The sequence below is a fragment of the Apiospora kogelbergensis genome (genome assembly GCF_038363985.1).
Source record: "Apiospora kogelbergensis strain CBS 113332 chromosome Unknown utg000001l_segment0_segment0, whole genome shotgun sequence".
NCBI lineage: Eukaryota > Fungi > Ascomycota > Sordariomycetes > Amphisphaeriales > Apiosporaceae > Apiospora > Apiospora kogelbergensis.
This window is the reverse complement of record NW_027117418.1, coordinates 7,994,956-8,011,955: the sequence shown is the minus strand read 5'-3', so window position 1 is coordinate 8,011,955 and position 17,000 is coordinate 7,994,956. Positions and strand designations below refer to the sequence as shown.

Genomic DNA, 17,000 nt, shown 5'->3' with positions numbered 1-17,000 from the left:
TATGTTTTGGAGTGTCACCCTGTTTCTACCGCATCAGCTCTGCTGTCAACTCAACTCTAAATTTAGGGCTCGTCATTGACAGCTGCTGTAAGCTGTCTCCGATGTCACGATGCATACTCACATAAGAAACCTTGTAATTCCAGCACGACGCTCAGGAGAGCGAGCATTTGGAAACTTGGAAACCACGAAACCACCTTGGAGACACAAAACTTGCCGAACAAGAAAACGAGAATCATGCTCTTTCCAAATCATTTCAGTTGACCTTGTCAATAAAACTAAAGCTGTTCTATCGTTCCCTCGGCCAGTCAGTACTTGCTTACGACCACTGCTTCCACTACCGCCGCTGCTTCCGCATCGCCTGCCAACCCTTGTCGTCGGCCTTCCATTATTCGACCTCCACGATGGCACGCCCTTGCGAGGAGGGATGCAAGCTCGACCGCTACGTCTCCGTTTCGGATCTGCCAAAACTCCAGAGAGCCGGCCACTTCGAGATTGAGATGCATTACCTCAAGCTGCACGTGAGGTGCTACTGCAAGAAAGTCGTCCGCAAGCTCAAGCATCATCACTGAAGAATTCAACCCAACCAACGGTTTGATATAAATTATGCAACATCTTCCTCGCCGCCGTCCTAATAGTCTTCCTGACACTTCGCTACGTCTCATTGACTACTGCAACGCATCCGCTTCGCTCATCCTCGTGGCCAAGGGAATCCTCTCGACTCTTGATTGAAACTTATTCGGCGTTCTACGACGAAGACGGCAATTGACGAAAGTGCGACTGTAGTCCTATCGAGAATATCTTGCCACTGAACAACACTACCTAATGCCAAGCCCAGCCAGTTCCACAAAACCTCAATCAACGACTGCTTACAGATGGTAAACAATAGGCAATAGGCGGGTTGCCCTTTTTGGCACCACCTCTCCTTTGGGACCTCATAGGGGCTGATAGCTGTGGTCTGCAGCGTTCAATCCGTCCCCTTCTCGCCTCGTATTTGTTTTACCCCTCTTTCTGCTATTATTTCTTCCAATAATTGAAATGGCTCTGTAGTAATCCTACTCCCCGACCTAGGTCCAGCACAATTCCACCTGCAAGTTCCATTCGGGTACTTGTCCATCACATAAGAATCGCGAGAGCCTTCGCTTTCCAGAGACCGTGACGGCCAGCGCAGCAAGGAGGTTCCCCGTACGAGTTGATCACCTTGCTTCTCAAAAGTTCTTGTGCTTTTGCAGCCTCCGCACCAGGTCATTTTCACAACAAGTCCGAACAGCGACTTGAGTCAACCTCCGCGCTTCGATTCTACCCTTTTGTATTATTCGATACAACTTCTTAGTATTGGTTTTATTTTCTTACTTTTTTGGCACGCTCAAGATTGAAATGGAAATCCACAGCCCCCAGCTCAGTCCGAGCTATCTAGCTCTGAACTGGAATGCAGTGTTTGTCTGGGCATCAGGGCAGCGCTTAGCCACGACGATGTCCACGACTATCTTTCTACTACCGATCTCGGAGAAGTGGACGACATTCTCAAAAATCCTTGTCTAGGTCATGACTCTTTGTTACAGTTTATTGTGTCGCAATTTGCCATTTCTGGGACACCACTTCCACATACCAAACTATCAATTCACAACTATCGCGCACGCGATTACATTTCCTTGGGGCCCACCGTCTCGACACCAGGAGTGCTCCATGACAGCCTTTGGAGCAAGATGTTAGACAATCCGTTACTCTTGGTCGATGCGTCGCCCATACCACGAACGCCTGGGCTCGGACGTATCCTGGATCCAAATTGGGTTGATACAGATCTGCTCAAAGAATGGATGTGTGAATGCCTCACAGAGCACCAACACCTCTGCGAAAATCCTCTCAAGCTTGCCGAGACCTCGCCAGCCTGGCTCATCGATGTCACCAACAACTGCATAATTGCTGGGGATGGCGTCCAAAACTATGGCTATGTCGCACTGAGCTATAGATGGGGCAATACGGCATGCCTGCAAAGTGAGCTTAGCATTCTAGGCGAACTTCAAGAGCCAGGAGCTTTGCTGAAACCTCAGTTCGCCGATCGTGTCTCGCCAACACTAAAACACGCTATCGGGCTAGCCCGCATTATGGGGGAACGATATCTATGGGCTGATGCTTTATGCATCGTCCAAGACAACGGGGAACAGACGAGAGCACAGCTGCAACTAATGGGTGCCATTTATTCCTCCGCCAAACTTACCATAGTTTCTATCGATGGAGATGCCGACCATGGGATACCAGGGTTGAAGGGAACATCCGATCCTCGGGAGCTTTCAGTACTGAAATTCCCACTAGGGAAAAGCAACCAGGTAGTCATCAGACGGGTTCCTCGACTCTTTCATGATAATGGTTGCAGTCCCTATTTCGCTCGGGCCTGGACGTTCCAAGAGTATTTGCTCTCTAAAAGACGACTTATCATTGGCAACAACCAGTTTCATTGGAGCTGCTCATCTACAACGTGCCACGAGGATATGTATGGTGTTGACTACGTCTCCCATAATAACACCAGAATGAAGAGGTTTCCTCAAATGCTCTTAGGAAAGCCTGATTTTGATGAACTCATTGAACTTACTATGGAGTACAACGAGAGGAATCTCAGCTTTCCAGAAGACGCCTTAGCTGGTATAAGCGGCTTGCTTTCGATAATAAGCCGCTCCTTCGAGGGCGGCTTTATCTATGGTCTTGCAGAAACATGTTTCGATTCCGCATTGATGTGGAGTGCAGCGAACGCTCTGCCACTTCAAAGACGTATTCATTCAGGAAAGGACCATGCAATTCTCCAGGGATCCCAATTACCGTCTTGGTCGTGGCTAGGTTGGAAGGGGCCCATTTTCGCCCACACAGAGTACGGCGAAGAGTTAGATGGGCCATTGAATCTATTCATCACGGAATGCATCACACAATGGTACAGCCAGGAGACGCCCACTTCAAGCATAAAGCATACAATTCATTCCACCTTCTTGGACCATGATGGAAAGTTTATGGAAGGCTTGCTCGCAAAGGGATGGGTAAAGGAACAATTCGATAAATCGAAGCATATCCGTCCAGACTATGAACGCAAACCGTTCTATGTGCTTGGAGATTATGTATACAAGCACCCGAGTCTGCCTGAGAGACTATTTTGGCGCCCATTCGCCACACAAGACATCAGTGAAGATTCGAAATCGAAGATACCACCTCAACACCCCTTTATATCTTGCGACACAAAACGTGGGTGGTTTAATGCCGAGAAGCTTTCGGAACCCGAAAGTGTCTGGGACACTTTCACAGCTCAAGTATCTGTAGTGGGAAAAACCCACGGGTGCTGCGGATATCTCCAACTACCATCTGATGAGCATATGGCCGCCTTTCAGGCCACTCATCTGGATAATAATCGTACTGTAGAGCTTGTCGCTATCTGTCTACAGAAAATGGTTAAGCAGGAGAGAGGCTATCACGGGATAGTTTGGAACCCACAGTATGACGAGTCATATGGCGTTCTTTGGATTGAGTGGCTTAATGGAATCGCGTACCGCAGAGGTGTTGGATACGTCGAGAAAACGAGCTGGGAAAATCACGATCTAGAAGATATTCATCTAATATTAGGCTAAAGGCAGGCACAAGTCAAGTGGAAAGACTCTCGGTTACCTGCAGATGATGGTATTTGTCAAATATAAGATCGCAAAGAACTCTGCCAAACCTGATGCTCCTACAATATTCTACTTATGCACAACTGACCCTTAACTCAAGAGTCATAGTGTGCTCCACAATCTTGTCAGCTGCTTCGTCACAGCCGCTGGGGCGTCAAGCTACTTACTGTATGGCGACATAGCCCGCCGAACGAGCCTGTCTGGAGTGAAGACCTTATTGTAAGGGGTCAATAGCACTCGACTTAAGCTCCACTGGAGAGCCCTCTTTGGCCCCAACCTCGGTGTTCGAGTCTGCAGAACTTGTCGAAGTGGCCTCTAGTTGATGCTTTTCCTTTTTCCTTTGGCGTTGCGTCCGCTTGTCGTCAAGCCATCGACCCAGGGCGATGACGAAGCCGACGCAGAGTACGGCGATGGCCACGCTGAAGCCACGTCGGTACAGCGGTCTGTCGTCTTTGCGGAATATCTGCGCGCCGTAGATGCCCGCGATATTGGCACCCATGATGACACTGTCATTGGGTGCATATTGGGGTTAGCGAATTGTATTTTGACAGGTTGCGCCCCTTTCGAATCCTGACGGGGGAAAGAGAAGAAGAGAAAGAGCACAAAAAAGGGTTCGGTCACACTTACCCAGCCATTGCTAGTGCCCTTTGCTCTGAGTCTTTGCAAGCAAGAGACAACCATGCGATATTCAGGGGGTGGGAAAAGGTGCCGAACACCTGCGTCCAAACTACGCCGAAGTAACGCACGCCACGGAGGTTGACATCGGTGAAGGCCCGGTTGAAGACATAGCCAAGAAGGTGGCAGAAGAAGCCAAGCATCACTGTTTCGCCTCGCAGATTACTATAAATTGCAGGTCCCAGGACGCTTTGTTAGCAGGCTATCCAATCAAGGAGAAAGAGGGGCAACGGATAGAATAGTCATGTGCCTGTATGGAAAAGGGGAAGGAAGGCCTTCAGAGATCGACTTACAAGTGATCAGAAACCCAACTAAAGGCGAAGGATACCGGAACCTGTAGAAACAGACCGACAGCCGCCATGGCATTGCTGACGAGATTTCCGAAGCCAAAACTCGTGACGATGGACGGGGCGTAGGTATCAAAGGCACGCTGTGGGCCGTTGTTGCAGAGAGTGATAAGGAAATGGGCCCAGCATCTCCAGTCAGTGAACTGCGTAATGTTAGTCTCACATACACTTAAATGTCCAGAAAGCATGGGTTTAAAATCTATCCTTAGGAACTCACCGCGCGCTTGAAGGCATCCTTCCCGATGCGTGACTTCTTCTTGCCCTTCATGGGGTCGTCAAGTAACACCCTCGTCTGGAGGATGTGCAGCTCGCGCGGCGTGAACCAGGCGACCTTGGGCAGGAAGGTGCTGTGGGGGTTCTGGAAGGAGTCGGGCAGACAGAAGCCGAAGACGAAGCCGCTGAGGACGGTGAAGGAGCCCATAAGCGCGAACAGCCAGAACCAGCCGGGCTGGCCGCCGACGCCGCGCATGTGCAGGATGCCGTAGGCCAGCAGCTTGGCCGAGGCCTGGCCGATCTGGTTGCCGAAGTAGAAGACCATGACGCGCTTGGCCGTCTCGGACCGCGTGTACCACGTCGACAGCGTGTAGAGCCCGCCCGGGATGAAGCCCGACTCGGTCACGCCCAGCAGCAGCCGCGTCGCGATGAAGGCGCCGTAGCCCCGCTGGAAGGACTGGAGCGTGCTGACCAGGCCGAAGAGGAAGAGCTGCAGCGTGAGCCACCGGCCCGGGCCCACTCGGTACAGGATCATGTTGGATGGTATCTCTGTCAGCACGATGCCAAGGGACAGCATCTGCTGGCCCACGTTGAACTGGTCCTGGTCGATACCCACGTCTTCCATGAAACGGTCGGTTATGGCGTTGGCCATGTTGCCACGATCGAGTTCTGTTTCAGGGGTAATATGAAAATATTAGAAAGAGTATAGTTTTGCATATAGGGTGACACTGGAGGCATGTTTGGGAATGGAGAGCAGTAATCAGCCGACTTACGCAAGCAAAAGAACCCGAGAGTGAGAATAGGCATGATAAGTGAGTCGAGTCTGGAAACACCTGGTAAGTTTATCAAGTTCAAGACATCGCACAAGGGCGATATACTCACTTTCGTTTGGCCTTTTTCTCCTCCTCAGGGGACCAGTCCACCACTCGATTTGGGAGCTCATCCTCGTCGTCAGGGATAGAATGCGTGTCCATCTCGGTTGACTTGGGTTCAACCATCCTGTCTTTCCTCGCAAGCCTTTATTATGTCAAAGAGCTGTGTAGCCTGGAGAAAAAGTCTTCTATCGATGTTTCACGAACCGGAGTAGACACACAAGACAGGAACATGGGAACATCAAACTTTTAACTATAACCTACATACTGTATTGTCGCTCTTCACTCTCTGCTTCAATACCCGCTATCCGGATGAGACACGAGGTCTGGGCTGATGAGGTTGCACCGCCATGTCCTGATATTGTTTTGGGCCACAGCCTTGGCTGGCGCTGGGCGAGACCCATCGACTTAAGCACGCAATTCATAGCCCCTTGGCCGATGCCGCCAGAACAGCCGAGAGAGGGTCTTGGCGACTTGGCAACCACTTTGACTTTTTTATTGGAACCCCTGTGTCCTGTGTTGGCTCTCTGGACAACGGACCGAAATGCAGCCCAGGAAATTGGCGCGATGTTGTGATATTGCCTGCTTGTTGCGTCACCAGAGGATTGGATGAACGCCGGCACCTCCCGGCTTGGAACGTAACGAACGTGGGTTGGGTGAGGGAGATCAGTGGATGAAAGTCTTGACATTTCCGCTTACAGTGAACCCAACAAACGAATATTGATGTTTCAGTAACACTTTCGAGGGTGCCGCCCAAGTTAGCCGGACAACAAGAGGATATTCCGTTCCCCCGGCCGTCTACGGCCTACCATTGCGTGATAAACTCTAACACTTACTATATACTCACAAGTCGGGGTAAATCACTTTAAGAAAGTACACGTACACTCAAGCGTCACTTACCTATTCCGTGGTTCTCTATCTTCCCGTCTAATCTAACTCACCTTGCACATTTCCCGTTGGGTTCGCCTTACCGCTTCCATCATTGTTAGGGGGTTGGGTTCCCTCTTCTTCCCCGGTATTTCCCCCTTGCTTGCCCTCATCTGGCTGGCTGGGGCCTCTACTGTTCGGCCTCGGCTGGAAGAAACTTGGGTTTTTATGGAGCCCAAATCCCACATCGCCTCCTGTCACCGACGCCGGGCGAACCGGGGGTTGAATGGGAAATACTGTCGATGGGATTCTTGGCGGCTCTGTGGGAGTGGATGGCTCTTGGGGGTCGGTGGAGGCGGTGGCGTTTGCCTTTGCGGTATCGTCAGAATCACCGTCGATCTCATGAAGACCATCGATTTTGTCAATCTCATCGATGCTTTTCTCACTAGAGTCACTGTTATCTTCGCTTCCAGGGTCTGGGACATCAGGAGGCTCACCAGTTTCGGGTACGCCTAGCTTACCACCTTCAGTATTCCCTTCCTGAACCGGGTCAGGAGCCGGATCAGGAGCTGGTGCAGAAGCTGGGTCAGGAATCGGTTCAGGTTTCTCTGTTTCGGTTTCATCTGGCTGATCAACGCCTGTCTCGGGGTTCTCTTGGCTGGGCTCCTCGTCCTCGGGGTTTTCACTCTCCTGCTTGGGATCCCGTGGCTCGGTGTCATTTGTGTTATTATTATCGGGACCGGAGTTATCATTGTTGTCTTCCGGTTCAGGGTTGTTGCCACCTGGTGAGCCGGAGTCATCACCCGGGTCAGAACCATCACCCCCCACTACCGCCACCGTCACCGCCACCGCTGTTTCCCGGATTGGAAGGATGGTCTTCATCGGAGCCTCCTCCTTCATCGTCAGGGTTTCCTTCATCGTCGTTATAAACTAGGCACCATTCCTCACGGTTCTGCCACATCCTCTCAGCGACAGCGTTGGCTTCGGCAAATAAACCCATGTCGCCAAGCAGATCGACGACGTCATAAGAGCCCCGGTCTCTCTCCGCGAGGTCGCAGTTGGTGACGACCTGCATGAAGACGTCGGCCGGGGCGTTGATAGCAAACTTGATCATTCCTATGCAGATCTTAACCCACGTCGTGACCCAGGCCGGGTCTAGGCTCGACTCGGCTTGACGGAATTCGACGGTATGCCGTTCGAGTAAATTCCCTACGGCGCAGTCATACATGCCAAAGTAGTAGTTGGTTTTCGAATACAACCGATCCGTTACCAACAAGGCCGCAATCTCACAAGAGGTCTCGGCTTCCAAGAGGCGGACGACGCCGTCGAGAAGGTGGGCGGGCTTCCGCATGGTCATGTCTACGTAGTTTTCGCCATGGGTGAGCATCTGGCGCCATTTCTCGGTGTCTTCATCGGTGACTTCGGACCCCATACAACGAGGGCGGGTGGTGAACCGCCTCGTAGCCAACGGCTTGAAATTCCGGTCTTTTGGCAAAGGGGCGACCCTGCTTGCGAGCTGCTGCTGTGTAAGCATGACTTGTGGCTCCAGGGACTCCTGGTCACCGTTGCGAGAAGTCTCTGGACTGTCAGGCCGCGAACTCGGGGCGGAAGAAACCGGCGAAGACCCTGACAGCTCATCAGGGATCGTGAAAGCATAGGAGGGGATGGGAGGCTTATCTTGTTTTGGCCCCTCAAATCTATCTGCGAAGGCCTTATACTTCGCCGAGTTTTCCTGGATATCGAAGGGTGCCTCGTCGTCCAGCCAAGGCGCGAAGTCATTCTTCAACTCTCTCGACTTGAGGTAGCTTCGAACAGTGTCATCGTGCGAGTGTGTTTCTCTCCACAGGGTGTCACGTTCTCCAAACCGAACATCTCCGCCAGTGTAGCGGCTGGTTTGCGGGTTGTGGCTGTCATTATGCGCTAAAAAGGGGTTTTTAACTCCTCTGCCTAGCTTGGAGGCTGTCCGCAGCGGTATGCAGAAGTTGTTCAGCTGTCTCCATGTTGGATGTATTGTATGGACTAGATTCTCGGCCGACCAACAGAGGGCAGAGATGCGTTTCAGGTTGTTCAGCGAGAACATCGCGGCTTCGTTGCCGACGTGGACGTGCAAGCCGCAACTATCATTGACCAGTAGACGATATCTTTGAAGAAGACAGTTTAGGGCGAATTGTAGCACCTTAAGCGACTCGGGCGAATCGGACTCGACAGAAGTGTTGAGCTCAAAATCGATGAATTTGCATTCGGTGTTGTCCGGCCCATGTACGCTACTATCCGTTTTTATGACCCAATTACTCGCGTCTTTGATGCGTTCATGGGCGACATAGTCCTCGGTAGACCTAGGTTTCCCACATGTAATTTTCATTCCCTCAACAGGAAAATTGTGGTCTTTCAATGTTTTCAGCATCATCTCGCGACAATGGTCTCCAACGTAGTCTATAATGAAGCCATCGTCGATATCGGGATCTGAGCTATCAGGTACTCGTATAGGTTCCGGAAGACCCTCAATGTGGCCCAGGGGATCCTTCTCATCCTCGATGATATAGTGGACAAGGCCTTCAATTTCCACGCCATAGCTCAATGGCTTTGGTACTGGCAGATCAGGCGTACCCTTCCCAGGGGAATGGTCTTCAACTTCGCTTTGCATCCTGCTTTCTCGACCAATGGCTCGGTGTTATGAAGCTGGTTAATCGGTGAATAAGGTTGGCTGAGCAATGCTGGTCTCTTGGATTGGTAGCAAATCACTGTTTATAGTAATGCGTGTGGTCATGTTGTCTCAGCTTGGACAAAGAGGGTTTGAATATACCGCTCGGGCTGTAACGCAACAAGGCCCTTGTTAGGTGTCTTGTGTGCCATTATCAAAGAACCTGTGTTTCCCTATTCAGCAAGTGGCTGTGTCCTGATTGGCTAGCCAGGGGTGACCTTGTTATTTGTTAAACTGATGCAAGAAGCTGTTCCATGGGCTACGCCGAGTAATAGGATAGGGGCTGGCCAGGGTTTAAGTGACGAGCGCATCTGGATTGGGTTAGCTAAGCCAGTCTCAATACGGCGTAAGTAGCAGTAAGCAAAGTCTGTTTTTCGCAAGAGAAGAAAAGAGAGGCAAGCTCTTCGGATGTAAGATTGGGCGAGTCGTGCTGACTATACTCGATCTTGCTAGTGGCCGGCGAGCTCCATAAGTGCTATGACCAGTGGCCCGACGCTAGGTTCGTCATCGTGTCCGACCGCTTCTAGTCCGTGAGAGGATCGTGTTAAAAACTCATGTTCGACATGCAACTGGCAAAGGGGGAGGGGTTGTGGTAACCTGTTCAAAAGGGTCTCCAACTGATAAACAGATTGACTGCACCATCGCTGGAACGTAACCAAACAGGCTGTGTCCCAATCCCACTTCCATCGCAAGCAGCACGTCGGTGGTGAACAATTGAAAAACGCCCCGAGAATGGAGTGGTTAAAAGCCCACCTCCTGGCGTCCGCGGCGTCCGTCGTTCTCGTCTTGGCCGTGCTGTACCTCTGGAAGCTGAACCGCGCCCTGACCGCAACGCCGCCCGAGGTGCTGGCCCTCTCGCCGCACCGCTGGACCGAGCAGGAGATCCGCGCCACGTATGCGCGCCTCGAGCGGGAGCCCCTGTGCTGGGCCGCGCACCTGCCGCCCGCCCGTCCGGGCCGCCGCTATGTCGTGGTCGGCGGCTCGGGCGGCGTCGGCGGCCAGCTCATCCTGCACCTGCTGGAGCGCGGCCAGCCCCCGAGTCCATCCGCAACGTCGACTTCCGCGCCCCGGCCCGCCCGGACATGCTCTCGGGCCCCGCGAGCCGCGTCGACTTCGTCCAGGCCGACATCACCGACGCCGCGTCCGTCGACGCCGCCTTCGCCAAGCCGTGGCCTCGTGGTGACTCTAAGAGCGGCTTGACCGTCTTCCACACGGCGGCCATGATCGTGCCCAACGAGCGCGCCGAGGCCACGTACGACCGCGTCGCGCGCGTCAACGTCGGCGGGACGCGCCACGTGCTGGAGGCGGCGCGGCGCGCGGGCGCCTCGGTCTTGGTCGCGACGTCGTCGGCGTCGACGGGGATCCGGCCCGTGGGGTACCTCTCGATGTGGCCCTGGCAGCGGTGGCCGCGGAACTACGTTCAGGCGCTGGACGAGGCCGACTTCGACCAGCCGCTGCGGCCGCACGACGAGTACTTTGGCAACTACGCGCACGCCAAGGCCGTCGCCGAGCGCCTCGTCTGCGGCGCCAACACCCCCACGTTCCGCACCGGCGCCATCCGCCCCGCCAACGGCATCTACGGCAGCAGCGTCGGCGACCAGCTCGTGGGGCTGTGCCTGCGCTCCGGCACGTCGTGCCCCAGCTGGACGCCCAACATCATCCAGAACCTCGTGCACGCGACCCACGTCTCCATCGGCCACCTCCTGTTCGAGGCGGCGCTGCTCGACCACGGCGACGAGCAGGGCAACGACATGCCCGGCTGCGCGGGCCGGCCCTTCTGCATCACGGACCCGAACCCGCCGCCCGCGTTCCGCGACATCTACAACGTCTGCATGACCCTCGCCGTCACGCCCTCCGAGGTCCAGATGCTGCAGCCCGTGCCCATGCTGCTCCTGGCCTACGTCATCGAGTTATGCGACACGCTGGCCCGCCAGCTCCCTGGCCTGTTCGGCTGGGTCCGGCCCCGCGGCCAGATCGCCCTGCTGCAGCCCGCCACCTTCTCCGTGGCGACGCACACGCCGGCGACCGACGCGGCGGCGCAGAAGCCGGTCGCCGAGGGTGGGCTGGGGTACCGGGGCGTCTACACGACGCTGGAGGGGGTTTGCCAGCAGGTGCTCGACTGGAACCGGGAGCATACGGGGGAGGGAGAGGCTAGGGAGTCCAGCAACGGAGGTTTGGGTGGCAAGGTCAACGCCTTGGTGAACGATGTCCAGCACGCGGCGGCCATGCCTGCTGCTGTAGGGGCTTGAAAGGGGCGTACCTTTTGGTGCACCATATCAATTAGGTTGCTCACCTCGATCTCCTGGTCATGTAGGATACGCATTCGTTCTCATAGAATCTTGTAAGCTTGGTTGAAATAATCTTGATTAAAGTAACTCAAATTGCCAAGGACGTACGCGTTGGCTTTTGTTTGGTTTTGTTCGCAATTAAGACTCCCCGAACGCCGACCCCAGGTATCGTTCGCCTTGCCTGTCTCTGTTTGTACATGGTTCCCAAGCGTAACACAACATCCCGTTCATCGTACAAGTCCCAACACCGCCCCAATGTGTGCTGATAATAGCATCAACCTGAAACAGCATCATCATTCGTCCAAGCTTCCCCGCCTGCTCTCCATCGGACTGATGGTAGCAGGACTCACCTGCCCCGAATCCGTTCCTCCACCTCCGCGCTCCCCATCCAGCCCTTCCTCGTCTTCGGGCGAGACGGGGCTCACCAGGTCGTCCGCCGCCCCGTAGAATCGAGAGTCGCGAATGCTCGGCTCCGAAACGAGACTGAGTCGCTTCGGGTCCGCCACCACACCTGTACTGCTGCTGCCACTGCCACTGCCTCTCCGCTCGGGACTCCTCGAGAGGGGCGACACCGATTGGTCTTGTCGCTGCTGGTAAACGCTGTTTCTAGGCGGCGGCTTCGTCGAGATTCGGATATTTTTGCTCTCTCGCCGCGGGTTCGAGCTGTTCCTGTTGCTGTTGTTGTTGCCCGTGATAGTGGTGACGGAAGCAGCCCCGGCACCGTCGATAAGGCTCACGCGCCTGGCGACCTCGGCGTTGAAAGCCGCGTCGATGGGCGATGCAGGCGGCGCGAAACTGAGCCGGGGCGACTGGAGCAGCCCGATGTCCGCAGAAGAGGCGCTCGGCGTGACCTGCAGCTGTCGCGGCGAGGCGTTGCTAGGCGACTTGGGGGGCGGCGCGGGCGAGAGGCGCGTCGCCGGGATCGCCGGGATCTGCAGCTGCGGCGGGACAGGGGTTCCGCGAGGCTCGCTGAGCCGCTTCTCGAGGTCCACGGCGGTGTCGTCGGGAGTGGCGACCGAGGCGATGCCGGGCAGCACGGGGTGCGACTCGAGCGGGTCCGCGGACCCCAGCGGCCAGTCGGGCCCGTAGCTGCGCCGCGACGACTTGTAGCGCGAGAGCAGCGGCGACTTGGGCAGCGGGCTGTGCTGCTCGGGGATCGTGGAGAGGCGGAGCCGCGTGCGCAGGCTGCTGCCCTTCTTCTCGGGCGCGGCGGTGGGGGCGATGGGGGCGTGGTGGCCCGTCGGGCCCGAGATGAGCTCTTTCGTGATCTGCTGCTGCTCCTGCAGTCGGCGCCGTCGCTTCGTCAGGAGGAAGAACGCCGCGAGCGCCAGCGCGAGGAACAGGACGCCGCCGGCGATGGCGCCGACGATGGCGCCCGTGGGGCTTGTCTGGGACTTGTCGGCGCTGCTTCCCGACGTGTCGATGGGGTTCACCGCCAACTCCGTCGCGGAGGCGTGGTCGTCGGCTGAGGTCGTCGGCATCAGCTCGGGAGGGAATGGGTACATCTGGCCGTACATGGCGCTCGTGCCGCATCCGACGTTGGTGAAAGTGACGCCCGGGTTGCGGTCCGTGGTGAAATAATATGTTACGCATGCCGGTAATGCGGCTGCGCTACTACAACAGGTCGCGCACAAATAGATCAGTCAGTCTATCTGGTGTCCGCGCCATGAATGCCCAGTCCCAAATTCACCTGGGGGCAGGTCAAACTTACCAGCACAGGGTATGCGCACCACAGTACCCGACGCCCTCGGTAAACCCCCGACACGTTGTCCAGATACTCGAGCTGCAGGCCGTCGGGGCACCCGTGCAGCAGCCGCGGTGATCTCCTATATTCGTGCAATAGCCCGCGGAGCATGTTACTGTATTGTCGTGTTGGCGGGGTTAGCGGGTACTCGCGGACACTGTGACGATGGGGGACAGTTAGGACGGGTTCTTCTCTTACATGTGCTCCCCGAAGTAAAACCGCACGTGTCTACGCCCATGACGAAAGATTCCGAAGCCGAAGCCAGCAGCACCCGCAGCGGTGGTGGTGTCGTCTCCGGCGTCGGCCCCGGCGACGTGGACATGTCGCTCGCCGAGGTCGATGCGACGGTTGCGGGTCGTATGTTCATGGTTGGCCTGACCAGGCTACCGATGCCGGGCATCGTCAGGGGTAAGAGGTTTCTACTACCGTGAGCAAGTGTCTGGTCGCGTGGAAGAGAGGAAACATCAAGGAGGTTTCTAGCAAAGATGAGTCGGCGCTCTTTGCCTGGCGACTGATCGCGTAGTTGAAAAGGGTTGCATAATTAGAAGTCATTACAGGGGAGGGGGAGGCTGAGGAGCCATTGATACCGCACACATCGCGCAAGTCAAAGGCAACTTCCTGCTAATGGGCTATGGCAAAGAAAGAGGGCCACTCCATTGTCCTGGAGAAAGCGGCAAATCTTGGCTACTGGAATTTCACAAGTTACTTTAGTGACGGCATCCCTCTTTGGCGGGTAAGACAATTGGCCGCCATGGCGCCCATCCGACTGTAGGGGTTTTGGACAAAGGCGCACATTCGAGGCAGGGACAAAGATCACGCTAGGAAGGGTGGCACAAGCTGTTTGCGGTATTCTTAAATTGCGATGGGGCGTTGATATTGCCACGTTATCACTGCAGTGATCGATGCTGCTGCTACCGACTAGATAGTCGAGAAGACAGACAGGCTCGAGAGGGCCGTCCCTGGCCAGGCAAACATGGTGTTGGAAGCGCACGAGGACCCCAGGCCGGCATTGTCCACCCAAGCCGGCTCCCAGTAGAAAAGACCGACTCCATTCTTGACCCCCGAGACTGCGGCGGCGACCTGCTTGATGAAGGTCTTCTGGCCGTCGGCGGAGAAGGGAATGCTCTTCAGGTCGCTAGGGAAGGCGTACTTTGGAGAAGGGCACGATGTCGGCCAGTTGGTTTCCGCGACAACAATCTCCTTGCCCCACGTGTTGGCCATGTTAGCCAAGCTGGACTTGAGACTTGACAACGTGGCAGCCGAGTTGCTGGAATGGCATTGTTAGCGTGGTAACTCTCGATGAGGGAAACTCGAAGGCCCGCTGGCGCGAAGCCCGAGACACAAAGTCCCTTGAGGCTCTCCCAGCAATCAAACTTACTAGAAGGGGTAATAGGAGACACCCATCATGTCAAAATCGGCAGTTGTGAGGGGGCCCTGCTTCAGCACACTCTCGTACCACCATTTCTGGGTATCCCACTTCCAACCGTTGTCCAAGTGGATCATGATGCGAGGCTTGGTTGACAATCGGCTGTCCTTGATTCCCGCCGATGCCGAGTGGAGGATCCGGGCCAGGTTGTAGAAGTTGGACGTGCTTCCGGTCGGGAAGAGCGTCCCAGCCGTGATCTCGTTGCCGATGGACATGATCTTGGGGGCGATACCCGCCGACGCGAACTGGTTGCTCACGTCCAGCGTATAATTGTAGACCCTCCAGGCGAGATCGTCGGCATTGGTCGGCCAGCCAGCAGGGATCCTCTGGTTGGCGGGATCGGCCCACGTGTCGCTGAAGTGCAGATCGATATAGACCTCCATACCTGCGGCCCGCGCGCGCTTTGCCAAGGCCAGGTTGTAGTTGAGGTTGTAGTTGCCGTCGCTGGGATTGACCCAGACTCGCTGCCGGACAATGTTGACACCGTTGGCGGCCAGTATCTTCTCGAGCGGCTGTGCAGCGCCACTGCTCGTCTTGTACTGGATGCCCGACTTTTCCTCGACAGCGACCGACGACCAGTCCACCCCCTTGTAAGTCAGCGCCAATGACACGGCCGGTGCGCAAAGCGCCAAAAGAGTGTTGAAGAGCAACATGACTGCGCAAGCTGGTAGGATACTTGTTCGATATCGCGGTAGAGGTCTTGACTCCAAGATGCGGACGGCGCAAAGCTGTTCTTAAACGACTCTGGAATTGTGAGGCTGCGCCGAGCGGACGGGTCTGGACGGAGAATCGGTCAACAGAATCCTCCAATCAGGGGTTCTCAGTGCTTCACGGACGCCCTAGACCGGACGTTAACAGCGGCCAAGCCATATGGAAATAGCAGGGTCAAGAAAGTTCTACTCAGAACCCTTCCACGATGCGCTGGAAAGGCGGCTGTCAGTCAACTGCCCCTCCCTTTCGCCCTTTCCTTGTGGGCGAAGAGGCCAATTAACATGAAGCAGTGACATTGGACAGGAGGGAAGCGCTCCACAATTGGCCGGACACCACATGGTGCGCGGCGACTCTCTCTCCGAGGGCCAAGTGCACCCAGCACAAGCCGACATAATGTATGCTGGATAAATTGGCCAGGAGGATATTCCACCAAGCTCGTAACGGGATATTTAGTCGAGGCCTGGGAGCCGGAGTGAGGCCCAAATATCGATACAATCAGGGAGTGGCCGACACCGCCCGACTCGCCAATCGCCTTGCCCGTACGGCCATAGAGCAGGCAGGTGGGCTATCAATAATAGAACTCCGCTGTCGTGCTGGTCGGCTGTACGAAATGTGGCGCCCGACACCATGTTCGATGGAAGAAATACACACAGAAATATCGTTCCACCATTTGCTGCCCATTAGCCATTCTTCGGCGCTGCTTCCCACCGAACCTACCCCATACTGATCAATGCCTATCAGTTCCACAGCATGGCGGGAACCATCTCAATAGGGGCTTGGCACCACTTGGAATCCGACATGAATGGTATTGCTATGCTCGGATGCTCTGTTTACGAGTGTAAACGGGGGCGAGTCGTGGAGTCTCTGGCGGATACCTCTCATCTGCAACAAATCCGCCTGAAAAGCAAAAACCGTTCGTGTTCAGCTTGAGTTTTCCAAAGGGGCGCAGAGGAGGAGGTTGCCAACAGTCGTATAAGTTTGCTAGCCGAGATTAGTAATGCATGCCTCCGGGAGAGAGACATCGAGATAGACAAGCGACAAGCATGCAGCATCATTGGTGGCCTACAAGGCGAGCTAAGGTTGACCTGGATACACCCGCGGGCCACAACCCCACGTGCTGCAGACATCAAGATTCTTAGTCTTCAATAGATTGACCAAAAGATAGCATAAATTGGTAGCAAACTGTATTTTATTTTTCTATTTACGGAGTATAGGAAGGACATATCGATTGGGCAGTCAAGACATCGCCGAGATGAGTTCGACAACCTGCTCTAGCCAGGGGCTGGGGGTGGCAGTTGGCTCAAACAAGGCCGTATCGATTGGCGTTCAAGCTAGGTCGGAAGCCCGTGGCATCCCGGAGTTTTCTTTTCTTCTTCTTCGCCTTCTTCTTTTGGACTTGCAAGACGTCAGAACTCTGGCCGAACGGTCCACTTGGGCTATCTTCAACTGGCCCGTTCGCACGCTGGCGTTCGGCAGAGGCTTTCGAGTTGGGAGCTAGGCATGATCCATGAT

At 55.2% G+C, this 17,000-nt stretch overlaps 6 protein-coding genes across 6 annotated transcripts; 2 read left to right on the top strand and 4 right to left on the bottom strand.

The window, feature by feature from the left end:
* Positions 1-1,703: 1,703 nt before the first annotated feature.
* Positions 1,704-3,605, top strand: PG998_002582 (uncharacterized protein; the record flags this gene model as incomplete). Its single annotated transcript, XM_066869400.1, has 1 exon — positions 1,704-3,605. The coding sequence occupies one exon, from the start codon at positions 1,704-1,706 to the stop codon at positions 3,603-3,605; it is 1,902 nt and encodes a 633-aa protein (XP_066737815.1).
* A 253-nt stretch (positions 3,606-3,858) lies between these two features.
* Positions 3,859-5,877, bottom strand: PG998_002581 (uncharacterized protein; the record flags this gene model as incomplete). The annotated part of the gene is made up of 6 exons (XM_066869399.1): positions 3,859-4,150; positions 4,272-4,484; positions 4,613-4,809; positions 4,884-5,548; positions 5,653-5,702; positions 5,762-5,877. The coding sequence occupies 6 exons, from the start codon at positions 5,875-5,877 to the stop codon at positions 3,859-3,861; spliced, it is 1,533 nt and encodes a 510-aa protein (XP_066737814.1).
* Positions 5,878-7,435: 1,558 nt separating this feature from the next.
* PG998_002580 (uncharacterized protein) lies at positions 7,436-9,262 on the bottom strand (the record flags this gene model as incomplete). The annotated part of the gene is made up of 1 exon (XM_066869398.1): positions 7,436-9,262. One exon carries the CDS (start codon positions 9,260-9,262, stop codon positions 7,436-7,438), a length of 1,827 nt encoding a protein of 608 aa, XP_066737813.1.
* A 789-nt stretch (positions 9,263-10,051) lies between these two features.
* Positions 10,052-11,568, top strand: PG998_002579 (3-beta hydroxysteroid dehydrogenase/isomerase family; the record flags this gene model as incomplete). The annotated part of the gene is made up of 2 exons (XM_066869397.1): positions 10,052-10,371; positions 10,422-11,568. 2 exons carry the CDS (start codon positions 10,052-10,054, stop codon positions 11,566-11,568), a joined length of 1,467 nt encoding a protein of 488 aa, XP_066737812.1.
* Positions 11,569-11,900: 332 nt separating this feature from the next.
* Positions 11,901-13,718, bottom strand: PG998_002578 (uncharacterized protein; the record flags this gene model as incomplete). Its single annotated transcript, XM_066869396.1, has 3 exons — positions 11,901-13,221; positions 13,319-13,466; positions 13,550-13,718. 3 exons carry the CDS (start codon positions 13,716-13,718, stop codon positions 11,901-11,903), a joined length of 1,638 nt encoding a protein of 545 aa, XP_066737811.1.
* A 551-nt stretch (positions 13,719-14,269) lies between these two features.
* Positions 14,270-15,430, bottom strand: PG998_002577 (uncharacterized protein; the record flags this gene model as incomplete). Its single annotated transcript, XM_066869395.1, has 2 exons — positions 14,270-14,618; positions 14,730-15,430. 2 exons carry the CDS (start codon positions 15,428-15,430, stop codon positions 14,270-14,272), a joined length of 1,050 nt encoding a protein of 349 aa, XP_066737810.1.
* Between the last annotated feature and the right edge of the window lie 1,570 nt (positions 15,431-17,000).